Below are 22,614 nucleotides of genomic sequence, written 5' to 3'. Positions count from 1 at the left end.
CTGGCAATGACAATGTCAATGACAGTGGTGTTGTTTTTATTAACAACTGTTCCTGCGTGGCATTCACGTGAGTACATTCATGACAGAAGCAGTTGAAGCTGGATGTTCTCGTTGCAGTTACAAACTACCTCTGACTGCAGTTGAAACAAAAAATGTAGCAACTCTACTGCAGCAGGTGTGTGGCCAATCACTGCTCTCCAAAGTGTTTTCCAGGAAAAAAACCCCAAACTTGTTTTTTAACCTTGAGACTTTTTTCCCCTAAATTTAGGTCATCTACTTTAGGTCATTTCGGTCATTGGCAAAGCTACAATTTTAGCATATTTTGTAAAAGGCAAAAGAAAGAGAAATCTTCTGAATAACAGGAAGAAGATCAGCATTTCAGAGAAGTGAAAAATTAGAGGATGCAGTGAGAATTTGGTCCTTAAAAGATTAGAAATATTTCCTGTTTGCTTTTAAGAATGTTATTTAAGAATGTTATTTAAGGAGTGGTGATTATTTAATGATTTAGTGATGTTTATTTTTCACTATGAATATCTTCTGCCATCCATACTAGAAAAAAAAAAATGAGACCATTGCATTCCCCGTGTTTAAAACTTAGAACTGGTTGATCAGCTCATGTAAATCAGCATATCCAGAGGAATCAGAAGAGAAATGCCAAATTACTGATGCTGAACCTAGATTTTTTAACTTAAACTATGAGGAAAATACAGTGGATCAGATCTTGCTCCTATGTGTACTGACGTCAGAGGCACAAAACCTGACCCTAAATACATTGCATGGGGAATCATTAAACCTTAAAAGACTTTAAACACACATAGCGTTGCCAAGCAGTTTTGCAAATTGAATCACCAAACTATAAAGTCCATTAACTTTTTTTTTTTACATTAATTTTGCGTAGTGTTGAAAAATATTCCTTTGGGTATCTCTGTAAGGAGCATGCAGGTATTTCGTGGATCAGGAGCTGGTTTGAGTTCCAGCCAGAACCAAGGGTACAGACGGACGTGACTGCTAGCCCTGCTCTCCCTGAGGGGGGAGCGGCCAGCCAGGCACCCATAGCCAAATTCCCAGGAATTTGGGAATTCCCTGTGCACTTCTCATCCCCGTCACAAAAAAACAGAGACAGACCCGTGAGAGTGGTGTTCTCACAAATCCTGACGGTGCAAACCACACTGGAGACCCTCACGGAACCAGGGTCACCAACCCACCGGGACCCCCGGGCAGCCCTCCCTGGGGAGTCCCCGGCAGGGGGGCTCCGTGGCTGAATTTCCAGACTTTTGGGAGACAGAGGGACACCCAGAAGGCTGAGGGGGGTGATCGCTCTCTCATGGAGCAGCCCCCGCCGCCCCCGGGGCCCGCCCGGCGCTCACCCCGTGGTGTGAGGGGGGCGCGGCTGGAGCAACCCCGCTGGGCAGCGGAGCGATCCCCTCCTCCTCCAGAAAAGGTGAACAGCACAGTTTATTGTTATTTTATTGATATTTTTCCACGTCCCCCGCCGGGTCACGCCGGGTGACTCGGCCCCGCCGGAGGCACCGCCCCGGGCGGGGGTCGCGGCGGGAGGGGTGGGAGGGCGGGGCTGCAGGGCGTCCTCCCGCGCGGGCGGGGGCGCTGCGGGCGGCGGGCGCGCCGGGCTCCGCCGCCGCCGCCATCTCCGCCGCTGAGCTCATAAAGGTGTCGCGCAGGTTCCGCCCGGGCTCGTCATTCCGCCGCCCCGGGCCCGGTGCCGGCGCCGCCGCCTCCCCCGCGTCGCGGCCCCCGCCCGCTCGCTCCCTTCCTCCCTCACGGGGCCTCCGCGTCAGCGGCCGCCGCGCTCCCGCCCCGGCCCGTCGGCGGGCGCCGGTTGTGCCCTCCCCGCCCCTTCCTCCCCTGTCCGCCCCTCCCGCCCGGCCCCTCTCCCGCCGGCCGGGCCCCGGAGTGCCGCCGCCGCCGGGCTGTGAGCGGGGCCCGGCGCCGTGCCGGGCCGTCCCCTCGCCGGCGGGGCCATGGCCGCGAGCGCCAAGCGGAAGCAGGAGGAGAAGCACCTGAAGCTGCTGCGGGAGATGAGCAGCCTCCCGCCCAACCGCAAGTGCTTCGACTGCGACCAGCGCGGCCCCACCTACACCGACATGACCGTGGGCAGCTTCGTGTGCACCTCCTGCTCCGGCATCCTGTGAGTGAGTGTGAGCGCGCGGGCGCCGCCGGCTCCATCCCCCGGCAGGGTCGCGGCCGAGGGCGGAGGCGGCGGGCGGGCGGTGCAGCCCCGCCGGGTCCCCGGCGCTGCCCTTCCTGCCGCCGGCCCGGCCACGTCGGAGCGCGGCGGGCGGGGGGTCTGCCGGGGAAGGGAGGGAGGCCGTCGGGAGGCTTTCCCGGGCGCTTTCGCTGGAAATGCCCGTCGGAGCCCCCGGTGCGGGGGCGGCGGTGGCTGGCGGGGTGTGCGGGGCTGGGGCGCACGGCCCGGAGCTCATCCCGAAGCTCATCCCGGGGATGTTTCTCCGGCACGTAGCAACCACCTCCCCCCTCCGGACGTGTCGGAGGGGTGGTTAATTAAATAAGTGTGCGGAGAATACTTGTGGGAAGGGAAGAGGCACGTGGCTGAGCAGTTCACTGTCATGACAGTCTTGAAGACACCAACCCTGTCTGAATACGGAGTTCCGCGTTTACAGATCTTACTTTAAGTTAAACCACCAGCCTACCTTTCTGTGTATCAAGTTATTATACTTGGCAGTAGTTTGTAAGACAACTTTCTAAGCTCCTGCTTAGTGGATAAACACTAGCCTTAATGGTTTAAGAGACTTGATCAAAAAAGTAGTAGAAGGTTGGGGGTTTTTTCCCCAAACATCGATAACTTCCTACGAACTGTATATCTAAACCTTGGAAAGGGATTGGCTCTGATAAGCTAATTGCATTTTTCCTGTTCCTCATTCCTGCATGGGCCTCCCCACTACTCCTCCCTTTTCCACCCATCATCCTCTGAGATAGTGTATATAAAACTAAGAGTTGAAATCAGTTCTGAATTTCAGTCACACAGACATAGCTTAGGGGAAAAACCCTACTGTCGTCAGTGCTACTAGCATTAGCTAGATATGTTTACATTTTTTATGATTCTGTACCATTGTGCTTATGGGATAAGCAGAATCAAAGAGTAGCCAAAGAAGTAATAAATGGTATGTCAAAGGATAGATTGGTGTTTGTAGGGGGTTTGAGTTCATAAAAGGCATTCAGGAGCCTGAACTAATTCCTGCCCCCTTAATACCCCAAACAGGCCTTCCGAGTAAGGTCTGGTGTTTTAGAAGTCAGTTGGTAGTTACACTGAGCTTCAAAACAAAGCAAACATGTTAGTTCTGTGCTGAATTTACATGGAAAGAACTGCCTTTTATACTACTAGACGGGTCATTAGACTTGGGGTGTTTTAACTTCTACTTTATGTAGACTTTTGAACAGTCTTGACACAAATACAGAAAATACATTGAGCTTGTGAAACTGAAAAGAGACTTTGGTTTTTCACACATACATGCTACTCAATCAGCCAGCTCTGGCTATTGTTTGCTCTCTTAGCAAACTGTTATTTGTGCTGGCATGTGAAACTATTTTAAGCTACTGCACTGAGCTTATTTAATGGTTGCACATGTTCTTACTGGTTAGACTGACAGCGTGATAAAGCTGCACCATGAGAGTATTTGTCTTTGTTTTTCAGGCTTCTCGACCTTAATAGACAGCTATATTGTGAATGCTGCTGAGATGCTTAGCATGGGTTCAGAAGGATCTGTTCCCTTTATTTGTTGTCTGGGAGGTATGGACTAGTAAAGTGTGTAGTCCAATTTACAATAACCAAAAGGATGCATAGGCAGTGAAACAGCTCACAAGCAAGGGACAGCTGCCACTTGATGTTAAGCTGACCATCATTTGGATGTTATCATGCTTAAAGGAGGAAGACTTTCTGCAAAAAAGTGATTAATGTATTGGCATTCAAATAAAATGCAGATAGTTCTTTCATTTTAAGTATGCAGTGTTTTTGTGTTGCTATAAAAAAGCAACCACGAACAACATGTTTGGTTCTTACAGCTAGTAACACCTACACTTAAAACTGGAGTAAAGGATTGTTAGGGGGACTTAAAGCTTTCTTCTGAAATAAATTTGGGCTCCCTCTTTCATGTTGACTTGGAAAAGCTTTCATAAATTGCGTGTTCAGGATCATATACATTGGTTACCACCTTAGAACCCAGGCAGTGGGGTATTTTTGTTAGTGATGACTCAGTATAGGTCATGTCTGTTACGTAGCTAGGAACTGTTACTTTCAACACTTCTGTCAGAACAAAACTTATTTCCAAATGCTTTTCGCTGTAGAATTCCACAGTGGAGGGAAATTACTTGAGAACAAACCACATAATGGCAAATAAGCATAAAAGTGCTGTTGCTTCTGTAGTTCTTAATGGCTGCTTGCATTCTGCCTCATAATACTGGTTATACTGTAAGGCTTTAATAATCTTAGTACTTTATCTGTTTGTGTGCTGTGTGAATGACTTGCATTGCTTCTCGTTTTAATTATTTTTTTCTAATCTGGTACAGGAAGTGTTCTTGGAGTCAAGTAGACTAGTTTTTTCAAGTATGAAGTGCCCAATGCAAGATTAAAATATTAGTATATTAACAAGCCTCCTTCAGAAAGCTTTCTTGATTAACTAAAAGTGGTTGCTAACATCAGTATCATCTTAAACAGGCATGTTGTTCTAGATGCAGTTAACTCTAAACTTTTTAAAACTGTAGTATAACTTTTTTACGTGTTTTTTGAAGTATTCATTCCTTGTCCTGGTGAGGACTGTATTCAAATCCAAAACTATGAACTCTGGATCCATGCTGAATTTCCATTAAGTATTTTAAGTGTATAAAGAGAGCAATGCTATTTATTACTCCTTTTAGTTTAAAAAACCTACAATTTCTTTAACTATTTCCAAAAATAGTATGTCTAGCTTGCTCAAGTACTTATAAAAATGATTAGAGAATAGTGACTTTGCTAAAAAGATGTGTTTCTGACTTTAGTGTTGAAGGTGAGTCACGTCAAGTTAGAAGTATGAATGACACAGAGGAGGTTCTTTTTCGTAATACCTGGGTTTAAGTTGCCTTATCAGATGGGGTTTAGCAGAGCAGAAGTTTTGCTGTGCAAAATGGTGCATGCAGGAGAGAGTTCATGAATAGTGGCGTGAACGTGCTTCCTCTTAAAATACTTCCGCTTGTCCTCTGTGTTTAAATGTTTCATGTGGGGGAAAAAGCACGATAACATCACACAAGGTAATTCAGCTTTTTGGTGTTGGACAAGAATATAGGATATGTAGAGATATACACATCATCATTTCTTCCCTGAGAGCGGGAGGAGATGCCCTAGAGGAGCAGCCTGCTCAGGTCAAGGATTACAGTGCTACAACACAGGAAGATTTCTCTTTATTATGGCAAAACAGCATCTTGGGAAGTGTTGGCAGAGAGATTCTTTTGGTTTTACAGAAATCCTTTGATTCAAAGGACTTTGTTGGTAGCTGTGACTGTTGTTTTTTGGGATGCTCTCATGTGTCCAACAGTGACATCCTTCCCTTTGTCTTATCAAATGCCTCTTTGCCTTGGATCTCAGCTGTCTGTGTGCAGCTCTGCTTTCAAGTACTTCTGTACAACTCCTATTCAGCCCACTCTGAACTTTCATAAGAAGAATGTTTTTAAATTCACCAATGGAAAGTATTCCTGTTTGATTAAGAGTCCACTTGCACAAGTTTTGTATTATATAATTTTTTTATTTAGTCTTGACTCTTTTTTATATCTGCTGATGTGATAGTTAAGGCACTCCTATCCTTTCTCTCACTGCTGCCCTCTTAACTCCCTCCCAACTTACTGAGGAAGTCTCTTGTTCAGATGTTTTCACTTCTGTCTTGTGTTAGAAAGGAGCAACAATGAATGTTTTGAACACAGAGGTACTGTGAGGAATCCTAAAGGCCTTTTATGCTATTTCTTACATTGGATCATGTGGCCTTCTGGCTGCTTCCAATATAGGAATAGGAAATTTTAAATTTAAAATGTTATGGGTAAGGGACTTCTGTATCAGCCAGGTGAGGTATTTGATGGCAGATACACTAGTAAAAAACTTAACATTTTTGTGCAATAGTGCTGAATTATTGTCCCTTTCCCTAGAAGAAGTTTTGCAGAAATTAAAATAGTTTAAATAAACAGTGTTAGAGTGAAGGTGATTCAGATTGTGTGAGCATGACTTTTCAGTCCTTTTTTTTTTTCCTTTGGAGCATGTTTGGAAAATGTGTTTGTATATTTAAGGATATTTCCTATATTACTATATTCCTTGTTTTCAGTTTCAGGGCTGGAGAGCAAAGGAAATGTCTGTATACTGCAGTGAACACTGTGCAGTTCACAAAGAATGTTTGTTTGTTTTTTTAAGAAAAAAATTAACCTTGACTGTGCTTCAAAATGTGTGTGTAAACCTTCTGCTGTTAAAAATAAATGAGCTTGTGAGATGGTGGAGGGTCTCCAGGGAGGTCTACAAGTATCAGGAATGGCCACTGCTGCTTATATTCTTTTTTGCTAATTACAATAGCATAGAAATAATAACAACTGCTGTGACATTGGGTTTTCTAAAGCTCGTTTTTCGGACATGTGGGGATGTAGGGTGCTTTATGATGGCTTGGCATTTGACTTGCCTCATTAACTTCCTGCTTTTTAGGGGATCAGATTTTGCTGGCTTAGACTCGAGATCTTGAATCTGATACAGGGGACACTGGCAGTGTTGAGTAGCATCTGCCCCCTGTTCCTCCCACGAGGGGACCCTCTGTTTCTGCAGAACCCACTCTTGAAATTTTTTCCCTTCCCAGCCCTGGCCTTTGCAGACAACTTTGCTGACACTTGTTTGAGATGAATTCAGGAATGGCTGCTCTGCCAAAAATCACAAGTTCAGCTATAATTTACCACTAAATTATGTTAGTAACAAATATCCACTGCTTGTTGACAGTGTTTTTGAATGTTTAATGTTTCAATTGCCAGACTGTAGAATCCTGTGTCAGCAGCCTTAAAGCTTCCTTTGTTTGTGAGAGCCCCAGTTTAACAAAGCTCTCTGGAGAACAGAGGTCTCATGTTCTCTGTGGCTGCCCCTGCGGTGGCTGGGACTCAGTGGAGGGTCAGTGGAGGAATCTCATGGTTGGATGCTCTGGTCACAGTGCTATTCCACAGAAATAACCGTTGCTGAGCGTGAAGAAGTTGGCAGTGATGAGTGGGATCTCTGTGTGGGATGTTCTAGCTGTGGTGTGCTGGGTAAGTGCAGATGGCAGAATTGTCTTACTCTGTCATCTTTCCTCAGGGCCTCTTAGGAGATCACTGCCTTCTGGATTAGTGCTGAGGTGGTGTTTGTTTGCTGTCTTTCTCAGGAGCTCTGTTTTAGAGAAAGGAGTAACTGGTACCACTGCACAAGTGCAGGTTGCAAATATTTGTTCAGGCTCAATTTAAATTTAGGCATGATTCATTTGAAGTAAGGGACTATAATCCATTCTGTCTCCTGTTAAATAGGGAATACTGTAAAGCATTAGATCTGGGCAAGGCACTTGTCAAACACATGGAAAGAAACATTTTTCCTATGAAAAAGAAGGTTTGTTAATTCCTCATAAGGGATAATTGTACTTGGCTGTCTACCAGTAACCTTCCCCCATATGTAGGTGAGCTGTTTGTGAATCATTTGGGTCAAGTATACTTTGTAGGTAAGGAAGGATTGGTCCTTGAATTCTGCTTCAAAAATCCCACAACTGCTCTGTTTTAGGGAGATTCTAGGTAGTTCATGGATGTTACGTTAGTTAGAAATCATAAAAAATAGGGTGTGTCCTGTTCTATCAGTAGAATCAAAGTAATTTCTGCAAGGAAGATAACACATATGCTTGGGCTGTGTTTGTGTGCAGCTTCTTGTCTTGAATTCCTTGTTCCAGGCAGAGTTCTTATGCTGCTTTAGCATAAGAGGAAGCTTTTCATAGGTTCTCCCCCCACCCCTTGCCATATTAAATAAATGTAAGTATGTGGATGTGTAAGTACTGCAGCTTGATATTTCACAGCATTTATGGCTGTTGAAGTTCTGTTCAGGATTTCCAGTCCTCCTGGACCACTGATGTTCTCTTTCATCATGCCAGACATCTGACTCTTCTGTGTTGTGAGCTGACCTTTAGGAGTGGGGTGTGTCTTCCTCCTTTAGCAGGATGGTGTAAAAGAAATGAGAATTCATCTTATCCCATATAGATATGATGTGTATATCAGGGAACTTTATAACCTGAACCTCAAAACTGTAGAGCATTCTTCACTGGAGAGGAAGGCATGGAGGAAGTCTCTGGTTGGACTAAACAAAATCTTACCTAGGCCTCAAGTACACTTAATATTGCTGCTTAATAGAGCTGAAGATACATATTTGCTGATTTAAATGCTGTGAAGAGCCTTAGTAGATCAGTAAAGAGTAAGTACTGCTTAAATAACTTGTTCAGTGCCTTTAAATTGTAAACACAGATACAATAGAGCACTTAAACTCTACTTATTGCAAAAACCAATTTCCAGCAGGAGCTGGTGGGAAAGTTTAGATATACAGCCTGTGCTGAACAACATGTGAATGTGCTAGTGAATGGCTCTGGCTTTTAAATAGTTACTAAATAGTTTACAACTATTTAACTGCATCTCTGTAATTAATAGGAGGAGGGTAAATTGAACAGACTAAGGTAGACAGAACTGCTTTTACTGTAAAAGCAAGGGACAGTGGTTGTCATATAATATTTGATGGAGCATATTTCTCTGAAATGCCAGGTGGATGCCAACTTCATTTCTGTGCTGTCAGTCAGCACAGAAGAAAATCTTCGATAATGGTACAGCATTTTCATAAGTGTTGTGTATTTGTGATATAGATGTGGATTTGATTTATGGCTAATTGAAAGATGTTACATTTTTAATTTACCAGGGAATTTAAACGTTTTGAGAGAAGTGAATTTCCTGATAGTTAATTAAATTATCTTGAAACCTCTCTCGCTAACCTTAGTAAAACTTCTACCTTCTTGTCAAGGTGCTGAATTGTGGAGTTTAATTCAGCTGCTCTGATTTCAAAAGTTTACCTAAGCAAATAATGTTCTGTAAAATTAGTTCTCATTTGCCTGTAGGTTTCTATGACTTCTGCTTTTCAGGTACTGAAATTTATTGCATTTCTTAGCAAAACACAATTGTTTATCCAAGTGCTTCAAAGAGTGATTCTCTCAAATTTGTTTTCTAATGAAACTTAGGCTAAAATGTTACTGCTTAGTGTTCTAACCAGTATTCAACTTTTAACTAAAAATGTGGAGATTCTTTTAACACAGGATCAGGATTGTTTTCTTACAGTTACAGTGTGAATTTGCAAGCTAAATGCACAATAATATTTTTCCCATTAGACTTACTGAGAGAACTTGAAGTGCTGTAAATTTTGTCTAAAAGTTGAGTATAATGTGATAATATTTGGAATATCAGATTTTTGTCATAGGGTGTTTTGATGGATAACAATTTAATTTCTAGTCAGTGTTCTTGGAATAATCACAGAGTTTAAAGAAAACCACTAGTCATCCTAAATTAGATGTCAGTGATATTTTTTTTTTTTGGACCAAATTTAGAATTAAAGCGTAGGAGCAAATATAAGCAGTAAAGCTATCAGTGATCTTCTTAGCGACTTGCTAGCCCTGTATTACATCCCTGGAAAGTTTTTTGTGTGCTTTCACATCTCACAGTTAATGTATATTAATTGGTTTTTAAGATGGTATTTCAGAAATCCAGGCCTGATTAACTTGAGTGTTAAAATAGCCTCCTTGTATTGCCTGAGTGTCTCCACTGTTTGGCACATGTGGGAAGTAAATGTTCTTGCATCCATTGAGCAAAGCGGCTTGCTTTTAATTGTAAGCGTTTGTGGGCAAAAGCAGTAGTTAGCATGTATTTAAAGAAAGAGCTTGAAAAGAAAGCAAGCTTTTCTTACCCTGGTGCTGTTGCTCAGCAGGTTTTCTCTCTGTGCTTGCAGGTTTTGACTGAACTGGGTTTGACAACGTCAGGCTGTGGCAGCACAAGAGCCTGGCATTTGCTGGCCCTGCTGCAGCAGCCTGGTGTGGAGAGAGAGTGGTGCCAATCCTGGCTTAAGGCTGAAGTTTTGAGCTGTGGCATTAGTAATGGTATCTCTCATTTGAGAGCACACTAAAAACGTTTTCTTTTTGCTTTTGTTGTGCTCATTTATGTAGTGCTCAGGAAGAGGAAGAAGCCCCTGTGGATGCGGGGGCAAAAAGTAGCTAGAAAATGGTGCTGGGAGGAAATGGGAAATGCAGGTTAAAGCAGGAGAAAAACACTGAGCTGGGGAGTTTAGTGTGAAGAAATCTAGTGATTGGGTAGAAGTTGTAGTAAGAAGAGATTGAAGTGAGGGAGAAATTGGAGGGAAAGAAGACTACAGCAGGGGGCCCAAGATGGAGAGATGAAAGACAGAGACAAAAGTCAAAAAGTTTAAGGAAGCAGATTAGGATTTTAAGAAAAGTCTAGCTATGGTTTCATAAATTTGCATAGAAAGTGTCAGAGCTTGCATGTGCAGTTGTGAGTATTGGTCTCTCCTGAAGTTCAATCATCTGACTTTGCGTGCTTAATGTTACTTTGAGAAGAGCTTACACAGCCTTAAGTTGCACTGCAGTACCAAAAATGAGTGTGTTTTACAGGAATGGCTCCTGATTTTAAGACTGACCAGCTTCCAGCTGTTTAAAGTGATTGTGTGATGACAAACTTCCTGAATACTGAAGGAACACTTCTTGCTTCTTTCAGGAGGGGCTTGAATCCACCCCATAGAGTGAAGTCGATTTCAATGACTACGTTCACACAACAGGAAATAGAATTTCTGCAGAAACATGGAAATGAAGTAAGTATTATTTGGAGAATAAAGTAGTTTTCTCACTTTGATATTAAAGTTTAAAACACTACTTAAAGAAAATTTGGGTTGTTTTTTTTTTTTCTTAGCAAAAACCAGACACAAGTTTTTTGAAACCAACATCATTTGAAGTGATGCTTCTGAAGAGCTTGTTTCACTTGGGTAGCTGATCATCATAATGTTGCATGTTATTACCCAACACAGACAATCCAGATTCACATGATCCGTATTTCTGAATTGGGTTTTCTTTTGCATAAGGCAGTAAGCAGCTGTCTCTTTTTTTTCTGCATCTCAGAACTTGAGACTGAGTGCAGCAGTGTTTCCTGAGCGTACCATGACAAAAATAAATACCAAAATACAGCCTGTAGTTGTATTTGTTCAGAGTAGATGTCAGAAAGTCTTCTAGAAGTTTTAATAGCCTCCTTACTTAATGAAAGTATATCCGTGTTTAAGGGTCTTGAAGAGAGAAAGAAAATTGAGAAAGAAGCTCTAGTGTACTGAATTTTTGTTCTTTTTAATAGAAGAAAAAAATTGGAGGTAAATGTTGGATCCAGCTAAACCCTGGATGTGGCTATTATGTCTTCAATTTGAGGATGAAGTTTGTGTTTCAATACCATACTGTAGTGTTGAGGATTCTAGAGGTAGATTGTGCCTCTGTTCAAACTAGATAAAGTTCTATTTCACATTGATTGTATCTGTATTCAGTTTTAGTAGAACTATTGCTTGTAGGCTACGGAGTGTCTCACCAGTGTGTTCTTGTGAAGCTTTGTGAGGATATATCCCATCATTTGTTAAAATGCTGATACTTGACTTTCCTAACTTGGCCCCTTCTTAAGTGTCAGGTTGAAGAATGAAAATAGAAGTAGCAATTTCTTTTCCCGTCCTGGTAAATACACTTTAGTTGTTGAAATGACTGTTAGTGGATGATTCCTCTAGACAGAGCTGGATCAAGGTCTAAACTCTTCTGGACATCATAAAACACTCCTGATGGCTTAGGCTGGTTGGGTTTTTTAAAGCTGTAGAGCATTGCATATATATATTTGTATATAAGTATATTATATTGCTGACTTTCTGCATAGGGAAAAGAATAAAGAACTCTTTGTGTTCGTATAGACTATTTTGGATTCTCTTTCCATAAGATTAGATTGTAAACTCCAGCTTTGTTTTAAGCTTCACAAGTGTGAAGGAAAATGTGTGTGTTTGTACTTCACTCCCTGCATTGGTTTTAATTTCAGCTTTTCATTGAATCTGCTGTGTCTACAGAGTGGTACAAGTTTGTTTTCGCTGATCTGGAACCTTAAGTGATCCCTACTCAGTTGATTAGTGTAATTGTCCTTGTTATAGATCTGACTACTCTGCCAATCATAATGATGTAGTTGATACATAATTTATTATTGACATACAGAATGTTCACAGATCTCTGCAGTGCTGTGCTCTGTTTCAAAAGCAGGGGTCTTTGCACTTGTAGTACTCTTAATAGAAGTATTGAAATGACTTAAATGAGCTGCCTCATAAATGAAGATGTCCTCCTGAGTTTAGTTTTGGGTTGTTTGATTATTGCCTTAATTCTAAAGTAAAACTGAGTAGATACTTGTAACTGCAGATGGTAGATTGAACTGAACTGATTATTGTCTTAAACACTATTAGAAATTTAAATCCTAATTACACATATGTTCACTTTGTTGTGCTTTGTATTGCAGTAGTTAAATACTCGTTTTGCTTTCTCTTGTTAGTATTGGACTTTGGAATACTTACCTGCAGATAAGATAAAAGTATTGGACAGATGAAATTCATCTGACCTCACAAAAATCTTTGCTTAGCTTCTGTTCAGCATAGGAAGTTCTTGTGTCTATATGAAGAAATGAAATTTCTTAGAATAAGACTTCAAACATGGAATTGTCCAACATATTGGAACATGTACATGTGAAACAAAATATAGTCACTGAACAGCTTAGATGTCGTAACATTTTGTTCTGCATCTACATATATATAAAACTCAACTTTTTACAATCTATGATGTTTAACTTCAATTTTTCTTTAACTTCTAAAATCCTTTCATTCCCACTTTTTTCATCTGGTCTTTGTCTGACACGGCCAAGGCCTCTAAGCTTTCTCGCCTCCAGATGAGTAGATCATGGTTTACAATAGGGATCTTGTTCTGAATAGAAAGGAAAACAGCAAGCAAGCTTCCATGAGATAAAGTAATTAATAAGGTGGTGAGTTGTTCTTAGAGGAAGTAGTTTTCCACTCTCCTTCAAAGAGTTTAAGGTCAGTGTATTGAGTGAGGTTGAAGTTCTCTAAAAAAAAAAAATAAAAAAAAACGAAACGCCCAAACCAAACAAATCAACAAAACCAAAACACTTCCTACTATCTGCAGTCTGAACTTTTTGTGAGTTGTTATAAATTATCCTCTTTGTGGCACACATGGGTAAAACATTTGCTTACTGAAAAGTTTCTACAAGGCAACTGCTTTGGGAAGAGAGATTATCAGAGCAGCTTCTCTTGAGGTGAGACACCATGTTCCCTGTATATACACTTCTAAGGTAACTTGATCTTTACTTTGGATGAGTTGTTACTGCTTCACATACAGTTTTAAATCCTTTTACTGGGTTAGAAAACTTCTGTATTTTGGTGTTGTTTACTCATCTGTAGGTATAAACAGATGTCCAGACTCTGGTTTTGCTAATGTTGGGGTTTATCTCACTTTTGCAGCAAGAATAGAGGCATCTTCCAGCTGATATTCCTCAAGTGCCTTCTGCAGTCCTTTTGAAGGATAAAGGCAATTGGGACTCACTGGGTAGGGTTTTTCCCCTCCTCCTTCTCTTCATGAAGAGCTGGGTCAGGTATTTTCACATTTTCATGTTAGGAATAATGAGGAGAGTGTGGTATGGACATGCTTGTGTGTGAATACTCACACTCAAATGATAGCATGGTTGATTAGGCCTCTGAATCAATTGTGCAATGGTAGTAGGAAGTGAACTTGCTGTTTGCACAAAGGGGATGTGGTGCTAATCTCATGTTGCCATTACAGCTGTGAATATTTGTTCAGAAACTTTTCCCTGAAGCTGAAAAATAGCATTATGAGGAAGACCAGTTGCACAGTTAATTTTTCTCCTACCCTTTTGAAAAATGACAGATGTTTTATAGCCTTTCCAAGTAACCCATTCTAATATGCACATGCTCAAAGAAAAAGATTTTATTGGTCTTGTATTTAGAAAATCTGTGTTCCTCTGGGGGAAAGGACCACATATTTACTCGAGCTAATGAGTAGAATAAGATGCAGGTATGCTCAGCTGTTTGGGGTTATCTTAATAGTGCTTAATTTTGTTTTGGGGCCAGTCTTCCTGACTCTCAGTAGCACCTGAGATTGCAAGTTGCAAGTACCAGTTTGCTGCATTCTTGTAGCAGTAGTAGCAGCATGAGGCTGGTTCAGAGCTGGTGTTAGGCTTGACCAGAATTTTTTCCTAGAATCTCCTTACTATGCAATATGACCTAAAAACCCATGAGTGGAAAAAGCAGCATTAATCTGGAGCTGATGAGTCCTGACAGCATGAGCTGTGCAGTCAGGTGTCCCTGTAGTACGTTCCTGGTTCTGCTAATACGATATAGAGATACGTGAGCTGATTGTGTGTAGAACAATGTCTTTGTTAGCAGGATTTACTGGCTTGACTCTGCTTATGAAACAGCTATAACTTCTGTGCCTTTGAAATCAGTATGATGGCAGTATAAAATTCTTTTAACCTACAGAGATTAATGAATAATATTGGCATCGGAAGTGCAGAATTACTAAACAAAGCTATAACTTGCTTACATAAGGAAACTGTTTCCAAATCTTTCTTCCTGTGGGGTGAGTGTTATGTTTTGGAACATAGTTTTGTTGTGTGGTAATCTGCAGTTCTTTGCACTGTCAGCATTGCATTTGGTGCATAACTGAGAATATCTTATTGGCAGCAGGGGGAGAAGAAGAAATCTAATTTGGCATTTACCAGCCCCCTGAAAGGTAATATCTCATTAGAGCTTTTTAAACTAGAGTGATGTGTAATCTTCCTATGCAGTGGTGTGTCTGGGTCTCAAGAAGTGGTGTAGGTCAAGGAGTGTGCTTTTCCTATTGAAGTGCAGCTTCTACCAGCAGAAGTATGTGTCCTGTTGGAGCTTTTCCTTGCCTTGCGGCCTTCACTGCATACAAGAGAAGGAGGCTTCATGAGCAAGAACTTTCATTTTGCTGGCCTAACTGAGTCTTTGTTATTCCTAACTAGCACAACTGTGCTAGCAGGAGTTTCTAAAGTATGGTAGCTCCACGTGTTGTGTAAGCAGAAGGCCTTTGTCTCTCCCATATCCGCCTTCCCACACACACTGGAGATCTGTATCAGTGAAATAGTTAGGACGTGGTGAAGTGTTGTTTGGTAGTTGAAATACATAGCACTGGAATAGAAGTAATTGGAATCTCTGGTTCTGTGTTTCTGCAAAATTTGATGGATGTTGCTGGTTCTTTTCTCTATTAGCAGTTTTTGGTGTACCTGTCCTTCCCCACTTGCACAGCTCTGTAAAAATACACAGGAAAAAACCCCTAAAATGTGTCAGTAAACCTAAAAGCAAAACAAAAGCTAAACTTTTATGGAAAAGAAGTGCATGTATTTTTCTCTTAGACTCTGAGCCCTGTGTGGAACTCCTGAAAGCTTGAAATGTTACTGGAGGGGCTAGGTTTTAAACCAAAAGGCTTTCTGGTCAACTTTGTTTTGTGGCATGCCAGATGTGCACAGAATGGGATGTGTTCTTTGTTCCTTTCTGTCAAAACTGAAAACAAGGGTAATTGCTCAAACCATAGGACTACAAATGTAAATGATGCATGGAAAATAAGATGGGTAAATTTAATTACTATAGGAAAAACAGTTTTTACGTCAAATGGAATAGCTGTGGAATGCAGATTCAGGGAAACCAATAGCGTGAAGAGAAATACAGGTAAAGGCTTTATTATAACATACAGTGTGCACTTGGCCCCATTTCTCCTTTCGACGATATATTTAAGTTACGGTAACTCACAGTTTCTGCCTTGCTACCTCCTGGGTTTTTATCTAGGTCAGGGTGAGTAGGTTGAAGCTGGTTGTGATTCTCTTTCCCTCTTTACTTCATGCTGTACTTACTGATCTAATTCTGAATGTCCCAGTATCTGGTTGCCAAGTGTCTAATGACATCCCTTGCAGGACTGGAACTTGTTGGCAGAGGACAGGTGCTGTTCTTCCCAAAGCGGTTGTAAGGGGATTCTCATGAACTGTTATTTTCCTGAAGACAACTGCTGAATCTTGTTATCTACTTATTGTTACCTGACAAGATGAAACTTTGCTTTGTCTTGTTCCTTTGCAGTCCCCACAGTGTAGTAGGGACAAAAATTCAGAGTATTGCTTCTGTCAACAAAAATAGACTCTTAAATGCTGCATATGCTTAATCATTCTGACTTCAGTGCTGTCCCTTTTTTCCCCTGCTGCATTGGTGAACCAGTGGGACATGGACTAATTATACTTTTCAGGGACAGTGGACAATGGTTATGGATTGTTGGATATGTTCCACTGTTTCTAGGGGCTTCCACATAACTTGAATGTTTACTCTTGGCTCCAGCTTGTCAGGCTCTTCTTCTCTAAGCAGAGCATTTTGTCTGATACAGCTTTGGTTATCAAAAGAAGGAGTATAGCAGAGCTTTTGGTGAATGAACAGAGCTTTTGAGGAGAGGCTTATTTGTGCTGCTGTTGCAGAAAGAACAATGTTAATATTAAATGGCTGAACCAGAGTATCCCCAGGGAGATGGTGCAATGTAGGACTTCAGATAGCCAGAGAATTTTTAGGCCCAATACCTTAATAGTAGTGTTGTGTAACTGTGTGGTGAGTTGGCATGATTCTTCATGTATTATCTGTAAAAGCAAAGGAATGAGTAATTCTGTTAAAATGAAGCTTAAGATGTATCATGGAACTTGGGCAGTAGAATTTTCTGAATGAGCTCTGAAAGTTTGATTTATCTATGGAGTAGTTAGTTAGGTGGTTTGGAAAACGTACTCTTTGGGATATCAAATTCAAATTTCTCAAGGCATAAATTTTCAAAATAAGCAAAAATTGAGAACAATTACTTCAGGTTTTTTTTTTCTCAAATAGTGAGTTTGTATTAAAAAACTAAGAAGAAAACTGTGTTTAGTAGATCAACTGGCTGCTTAAAGCTTGGGTTTGTACAAATTTACATTTCCTTTACTACCTTTTTGCACTTCCTGCTCTCATGTCCTGCAGGTAATGTCCTGCAAGAGTCAGCACATGCTGTGTATAACTGTGCTGATTTGTTCAGGTGTCCTCCCTGGGCAGTTCCTGGGCCAGAGAGAACATAAAACTGAAGTTCAGCTAAAGTTGCCAATCCGATTTTTCTGTATTTCCGCTAAATTTTTTTTGGTCATAATCTCTTGGTATCTGTCAAATTCAGATGGTGAATTAGTGGGGAGTAATCAGGGTACCAAATATATAAATGCTGAGTGATCATTCCGCACCATAAACAGCAAGTTGTATGGCATAAATTTTCTTGATCTTATTCATAAGTTACATTTAGATAACTTTGAAATAAAAAAAATGTGATGAGATGACCTGATCAACAAAAATACTCAGCAAAAATAAAAAGTTCTCACAGCAAACTTTTTTCTTTACACAAGATGCAGGACTGTTGGTGACTTATTTTAAAATGACTATGGAGAGATAAGCATTTTAAACCCCCACAATTACATGATGATATGAGTTCTCTAACAACAGTTTTTTAAATTCTATTTTTCAATTTTGATTTCATCCTGTGGCATTGCACAGCACTGCCACTTGTGTTTTTGTAGATAGCTGAAAATTGTGTTTTGTGGTTCCCTTGAAGCATAATCAATGCAGTGTTGTGGATCCCTGTCAAGTCAGATGATAGTAACAGAAGTATAGCTAGAAAGAGCATGCAGGTCACCAGCAAACAGGGGAGGACAATGGGCCTTTCATTGTGCTCTGAATGCTGGCTTGGAATGGCTGCTGATGTTCAAAGCATTGTGTGGTACTTCATACAGAAAGAGACAAAACCATGCCTTTTAATGGTTTCTTGTGTGATATTAAGGCTTTATAAAATTTGTCTTTTTAAGGACTTAAGTCAGAATCACGTAAATTGGAATAGAACTTTAAGGTCATCAAAGATGAAGTAGGGAGACAAAACCGCTGGTTTTTGGTGAAGCATTGTACAGAATGCCCTTATGAGCATGTGATTTACCCTTTGTATTCTACTTGTGGTGTATACCCACTCACAGTTTTATGGTTCATTTTCATCATTCCCACTATCCAAATCCAAACTACTCTAATCCATTGTGGTGTTCTGGTTTTGGCTTCTAAGACTTGTCCATATTTAATATTTTTAAACAATTTTACTTTCTCTGATAACTGTTTAGGTAAATGAACTCGCATGAAATGTGATTTGAATCTCTGGTGTGATGAAGTAAATCTTTTATGCTGTGTTTGCATGGCTCCTGCTGTCAGACTCTGTTACACTGAGAACTTCTTGCTGAAGCGTGTATGACTGAGTAGGTTCTTTTGCTTGGTGGTTGTGTGTTGCCCATTAGTAAAACTGTTTTCTCTGCTACCAGTAGCAGAGAAACAATGAGGAGAACCTGGCAGTTTGTTTAAATAAATTACAGTAGTGACTTAAGGCATATTTCGGTTGTTACTTCTTTTTGTGGTTAGGTATTTAGAAGGAATTAGTTGCTCCAGGAAACACTTTTGGAAGCCTGCTTTTTCTGAAGGTTTGCAGAAATTGCAGTGCAAGAGCAGATGCCTTTAAGAAGCTTGCATCATTTTAAGCTAACAGGTGTTCAGCACAGTCCTCCTCCGTCCCTGTTTGCATATTCATGGAGCTGTTATCTACTATGGCTCCATAGCTGGGAATGAGCTGAAGTCACACAGGGCCTTGTTTTCTGATTTCTTGTATAATTCAGCTGTAATGGTCAGGATGGCTTGAGACTGACATGTGGTGGGTTTTCCTTGTTTGTACTCTTTTTTCCTCCAACTGCTCAGGCACTGCAGGGTGAAGATGGAGCAGAAAAGTGGGAGGAAGGTCAATGACTGGGTTGTGGTTTGACTGCTGTGAGTTGATCTCATACAGGTTTCAGTGGTATTACTGACATGGTAATTGTGATGAGTTTCTTTGATCTGACTTGTTTTGGGTGGGAGTAGAAGGAGTGATTGAATGGCCTGATATGGGTGGGGGTGAGGACCTCCTCTTTCATTTGCCAGCACATCTCAGGCTGGATGCAAATGGATTATCATGGTACATCCCCAGGTGTTACTGTGCTGAGTGTGAGATCAGGGGCTGTTGGGACACTTGTCCAAAATTAAGCACTTTCTTTCCTTTGTTTCCTGATGTTCCTTCCAGTACTGAAAAGGAGGTTGGGAGGGGACTCTGTGGATTCGGACACCACCAACTCCTGCTGCTAGAGATTCTGTAAATAGCCACAAGCAGGGCTTCTCTTCCTCCCAGCAGTCATATGACACTGCTACTTGTATAGTTATACTCACAAATCTAAGTATGGAAATACTATTGCTGGCCCACCTCAGGCAATCCACTGCAAGTTTAAAGCTGTACACTGAAATATCCTGACTTTATACATTTTGTCAGCAAAAAGTCATGCTCATGTGTAAGATTGGTACTATTAAAACAGTGATTCATGCTATTAGCTGTTATTTTAGAACAGACTTGTGACTTTTGTGACTGAGTTTATATATTTTAAGTTTACATGAAGAAGTATTAAACAGATAAATTCAGTTTCGTTTTATCTATTACCATACTGCAAATGACTGTTCCATTTTGAGAATTCAAATCAGTTCATTGAACTTAACCCTTTTGTGGAGTACAATTGCTGAATGAATGTGGAATAGCTGAGTTTAAGAGTGGAACTACTGATCTTATTTTTAGGTGAGTATTTAAGTGGCTAATTTAGAGCTATCTTTTGATCATTAGGTCTGTTTCCTGTTGTTTGTGTCTATCCAGTAGATGATAATAAGGACTGTGGAGTGTTGGACATGCAGTCAGGCTATATAAAACTGAGACATCAAGTATGCAATAGATAGTTATGATGTCTGTCTAATCTCTCTAATCCTGAGAAATCTTTGAAATGACCTGTAAGATTTATGACTTTTGACAACTAGCACTCCCTGGCCAGGTGAAGAAGAAAACCTGTTTGGGGAAGATGATGAAGTGGAGGTGTCACAGCTTCTACATAGATTTGCCAACTTTCAGAGCAATCTGTTTATGCAGCTCTTGTTTGGTAGAGCATGTGCTTCTCCTGGAGGTCACTGGGGACAACGCTCAAAACATGACACTTGCAGGGATAAGAGGGCATGTTTGTGGGAGGTATATAAGTAGGGTGGTCAGGACTATTTCAGAAAGGGTGTGGGTAGAAAGCATATGCATCATAAAAACCAAAGTTTTTTTGACTCTTTCTCTGGAAGAAACCTGTTCTGAAATGGCAGTCTGATTTTTTTGAGGGTAGCTAATGTTTGGTGTTATCATTTGGGTGCATGTTCAGGTTACTTGCAGAATGGTCTGAAGTGCTTACAATTCAAATTACAAGTCCTACGTCTTGTTTAGTTTTGAGAACACTTTTCCTTTTGTTTTTGTCAGGAATTGAAGCTTGAATGTACTGAGAATTTTGCGAGTGGTTCAACTTTTGCTCACTCACAACTACAGTTAGAAAGTGGAAGCAGAGCAATAATACTTTTACCCCTGCTCTTGTAAACATATATGATATTCTAGAAACTGCATCACAGTAACACAGGCTGTTTAAAAAAAGTTCCTGTACTCAAATAGTAGTGATAAGTATACATACTAAACCTCAGATCCCTTAAAATCTGCCACCTGGGGCTTAGAGGATATGGAATCTGTTGAAACAGTTTAAACCCTGAGGTACAGGTAAGGGAATTAGGTGAAGGGAGAAGAGTCTTGAAGATCACAAGTAGAAATCAGGTGCTTTGCATTTCCCGAGTACATTCTACAAATACTTTGTAAAAGCAGTATTGGATGGTGAAATTGGATGCTAGGATGTGCTTGCCCTGCAGTGACAGATGGTCTTTCAACTTTAGGTATTTAGACAAGTACATGGTGCACCAGTCAGTTGTTAAACCAGCTCTGTCTGGAATATAACATCACCAACCCTGCCAGAGTTCAAGAAGCATTTGGATGATAATCTCAGGCACATGATGTGACTCTTAAGGATGGTCCTTTGCAGGGCTAAGGGTTGGACTCAGTGATCCTTGTGGGTCCCTTCCAACTCAGCATATACTGTGGTTCTGTGATAAATTGTGCAGCCACACAGGTTTTAGTGGTTTAATGTATTAACAATAGTAATCTTAAATAAGTTTTTAATTAAGGTATTTTCTCTGATCAATCTGTGTTGTTGTGTTGTTTTCTTTTTTGTTTCTTTCTATTAAGGTGTGCAAACAGATTTGGCTAGGCCTATTTGATGATAGGTCATCAGCAATTCCAGACTTCAGGGATCCACAGAAAGTAAAGGAATTTCTACAGGAAAAATATGAAAAGAAAAGATGGTAAGATACCTTTAAAATTATAAAGTTTACCTCTATGATGAGGGAAGATGGACTGTTTCCTCTCATTTTCAAGTGTGCTTTTCTTGTGTGCTCTTCAGACTGGATTGCACAGCTCTGAAGTAAAATGATTTCTGAACTTCATGCAGAGCTCCTACAGGAAGCAGAGAAGACAAGCTAAAAAGTTTCTCAATGTTCATATTGATGGAACAGAAATGGCTTAAGGGGATGTCAACAACAGTGTAAAGTAACAGTTTTGCAGACTTTTATTAGGATGAGAAAGATGTGGAGTTTATATTTAATAAGTGCTAAAAATATTGACTTTAGATTCGAGTCCATTTTTTAAGAACTATCTGGCATATATAAATAGTAGTTATTTTGCAAACTGTTGATAAAATCTACAGCAGGATCAGGGGTTAAAAGCTGTTGCTCTCCTTGAATGTAGGTATGTTCCTCCAGAGCAAGCCAAGGTGGTGGCGTCAGTCCACGCGTCCATATCGGGGTCTTCTGCCAGTAGTACGAGCAGCACACCTGAGGTGAAGCCACTCAAATCTCTCTTGGGAGAAGCTGCACCCACACTGCACTTAAACAAGGGCACACCCAGCCAGGTGAGTAATGGCAGAGCTGTTCTGTACTGCTTTTTCCTCTTTTAGTGGCACAAAAATTCTTGGACTAGCAACTGTTATGATCCATATGAACAAAATGCGATCACTACAGACAACTTTATATATTTTGTTGAAGTATACAGGTGTTTGCAGGTCAAGTACTAAATTAAGTTTGTTTCTATTGAGCAAATTGATTTTTTTAATGGTTATTTTCAGTGAGCATAGGCTTCTAGTGTGATAAGTTTAATTATGATTGTCTTTTGCTTTAATATCTCTAAACTTTGAACCTAATGTGGTATGTTTTCATGTTTGCTTTTTATTTGAAAATAAAATGACTGATACCGTTAATCAAGAGGTTAGTAATGAATATATGGATGAAAGCATGCCATACTTATTATTACTTCCTGTACATTTGAAACTGTGTTGTCAAGTGACTTTCAGGGATGCTTTCAGTATGCTTTTACTGGGTACTTTGATTTTTGGAGGGAAGACAAGGTTTTTTTTGAAAACTGCCTTCAGGATACAAGC

General features: G+C 40.7%; 1 protein-coding gene across 10 annotated transcripts in view; it reads left to right on the top strand.

Annotated features, from left to right (window-relative positions):
• The first annotated feature begins 1,744 nt into the window (after positions 1-1,744).
• Positions 1,745-22,614, top strand: part of AGFG1 (ArfGAP with FG repeats 1) — a 35,996-nt gene continuing 15,126 nt past the window's right edge. For 2 of the 10 annotated variants that reach the window (XM_027650535.1, XM_027650534.1), the window contains exons 1-4: positions 1,745-2,146; positions 10,795-10,888; positions 21,369-21,484; positions 21,927-22,089. In XM_027650535.1, the coding sequence (XP_027506336.1) occupies positions 1,980-2,146; positions 10,795-10,888; positions 21,369-21,484; positions 21,927-22,089 (540 nt within the window). In that variant the 5' untranslated portion in view covers positions 1,745-1,979. Of the gene's footprint in view, positions 2,147-7,151; positions 7,270-10,794; positions 10,889-21,368; positions 21,485-21,926; positions 22,090-22,614 lie in introns of those variants that run through there. The other 8 variants (XM_027650541.1, XM_027650537.1, XM_027650543.1 and 5 more) reach the window with 6 other exon arrangements.

This window comes from Corapipo altera, unplaced genomic scaffold, assembly GCF_003945725.1.
Source record: "Corapipo altera isolate COAL_440 unplaced genomic scaffold, ASM394572v1 54, whole genome shotgun sequence".
In the NCBI taxonomy this organism is placed as follows: Eukaryota; Metazoa; Chordata; class Aves; order Passeriformes; family Pipridae; genus Corapipo; species Corapipo altera.
Note: the sequence above shows the minus strand (reverse complement) of the source record. Positions and strands in the feature narration are given on the sequence as shown.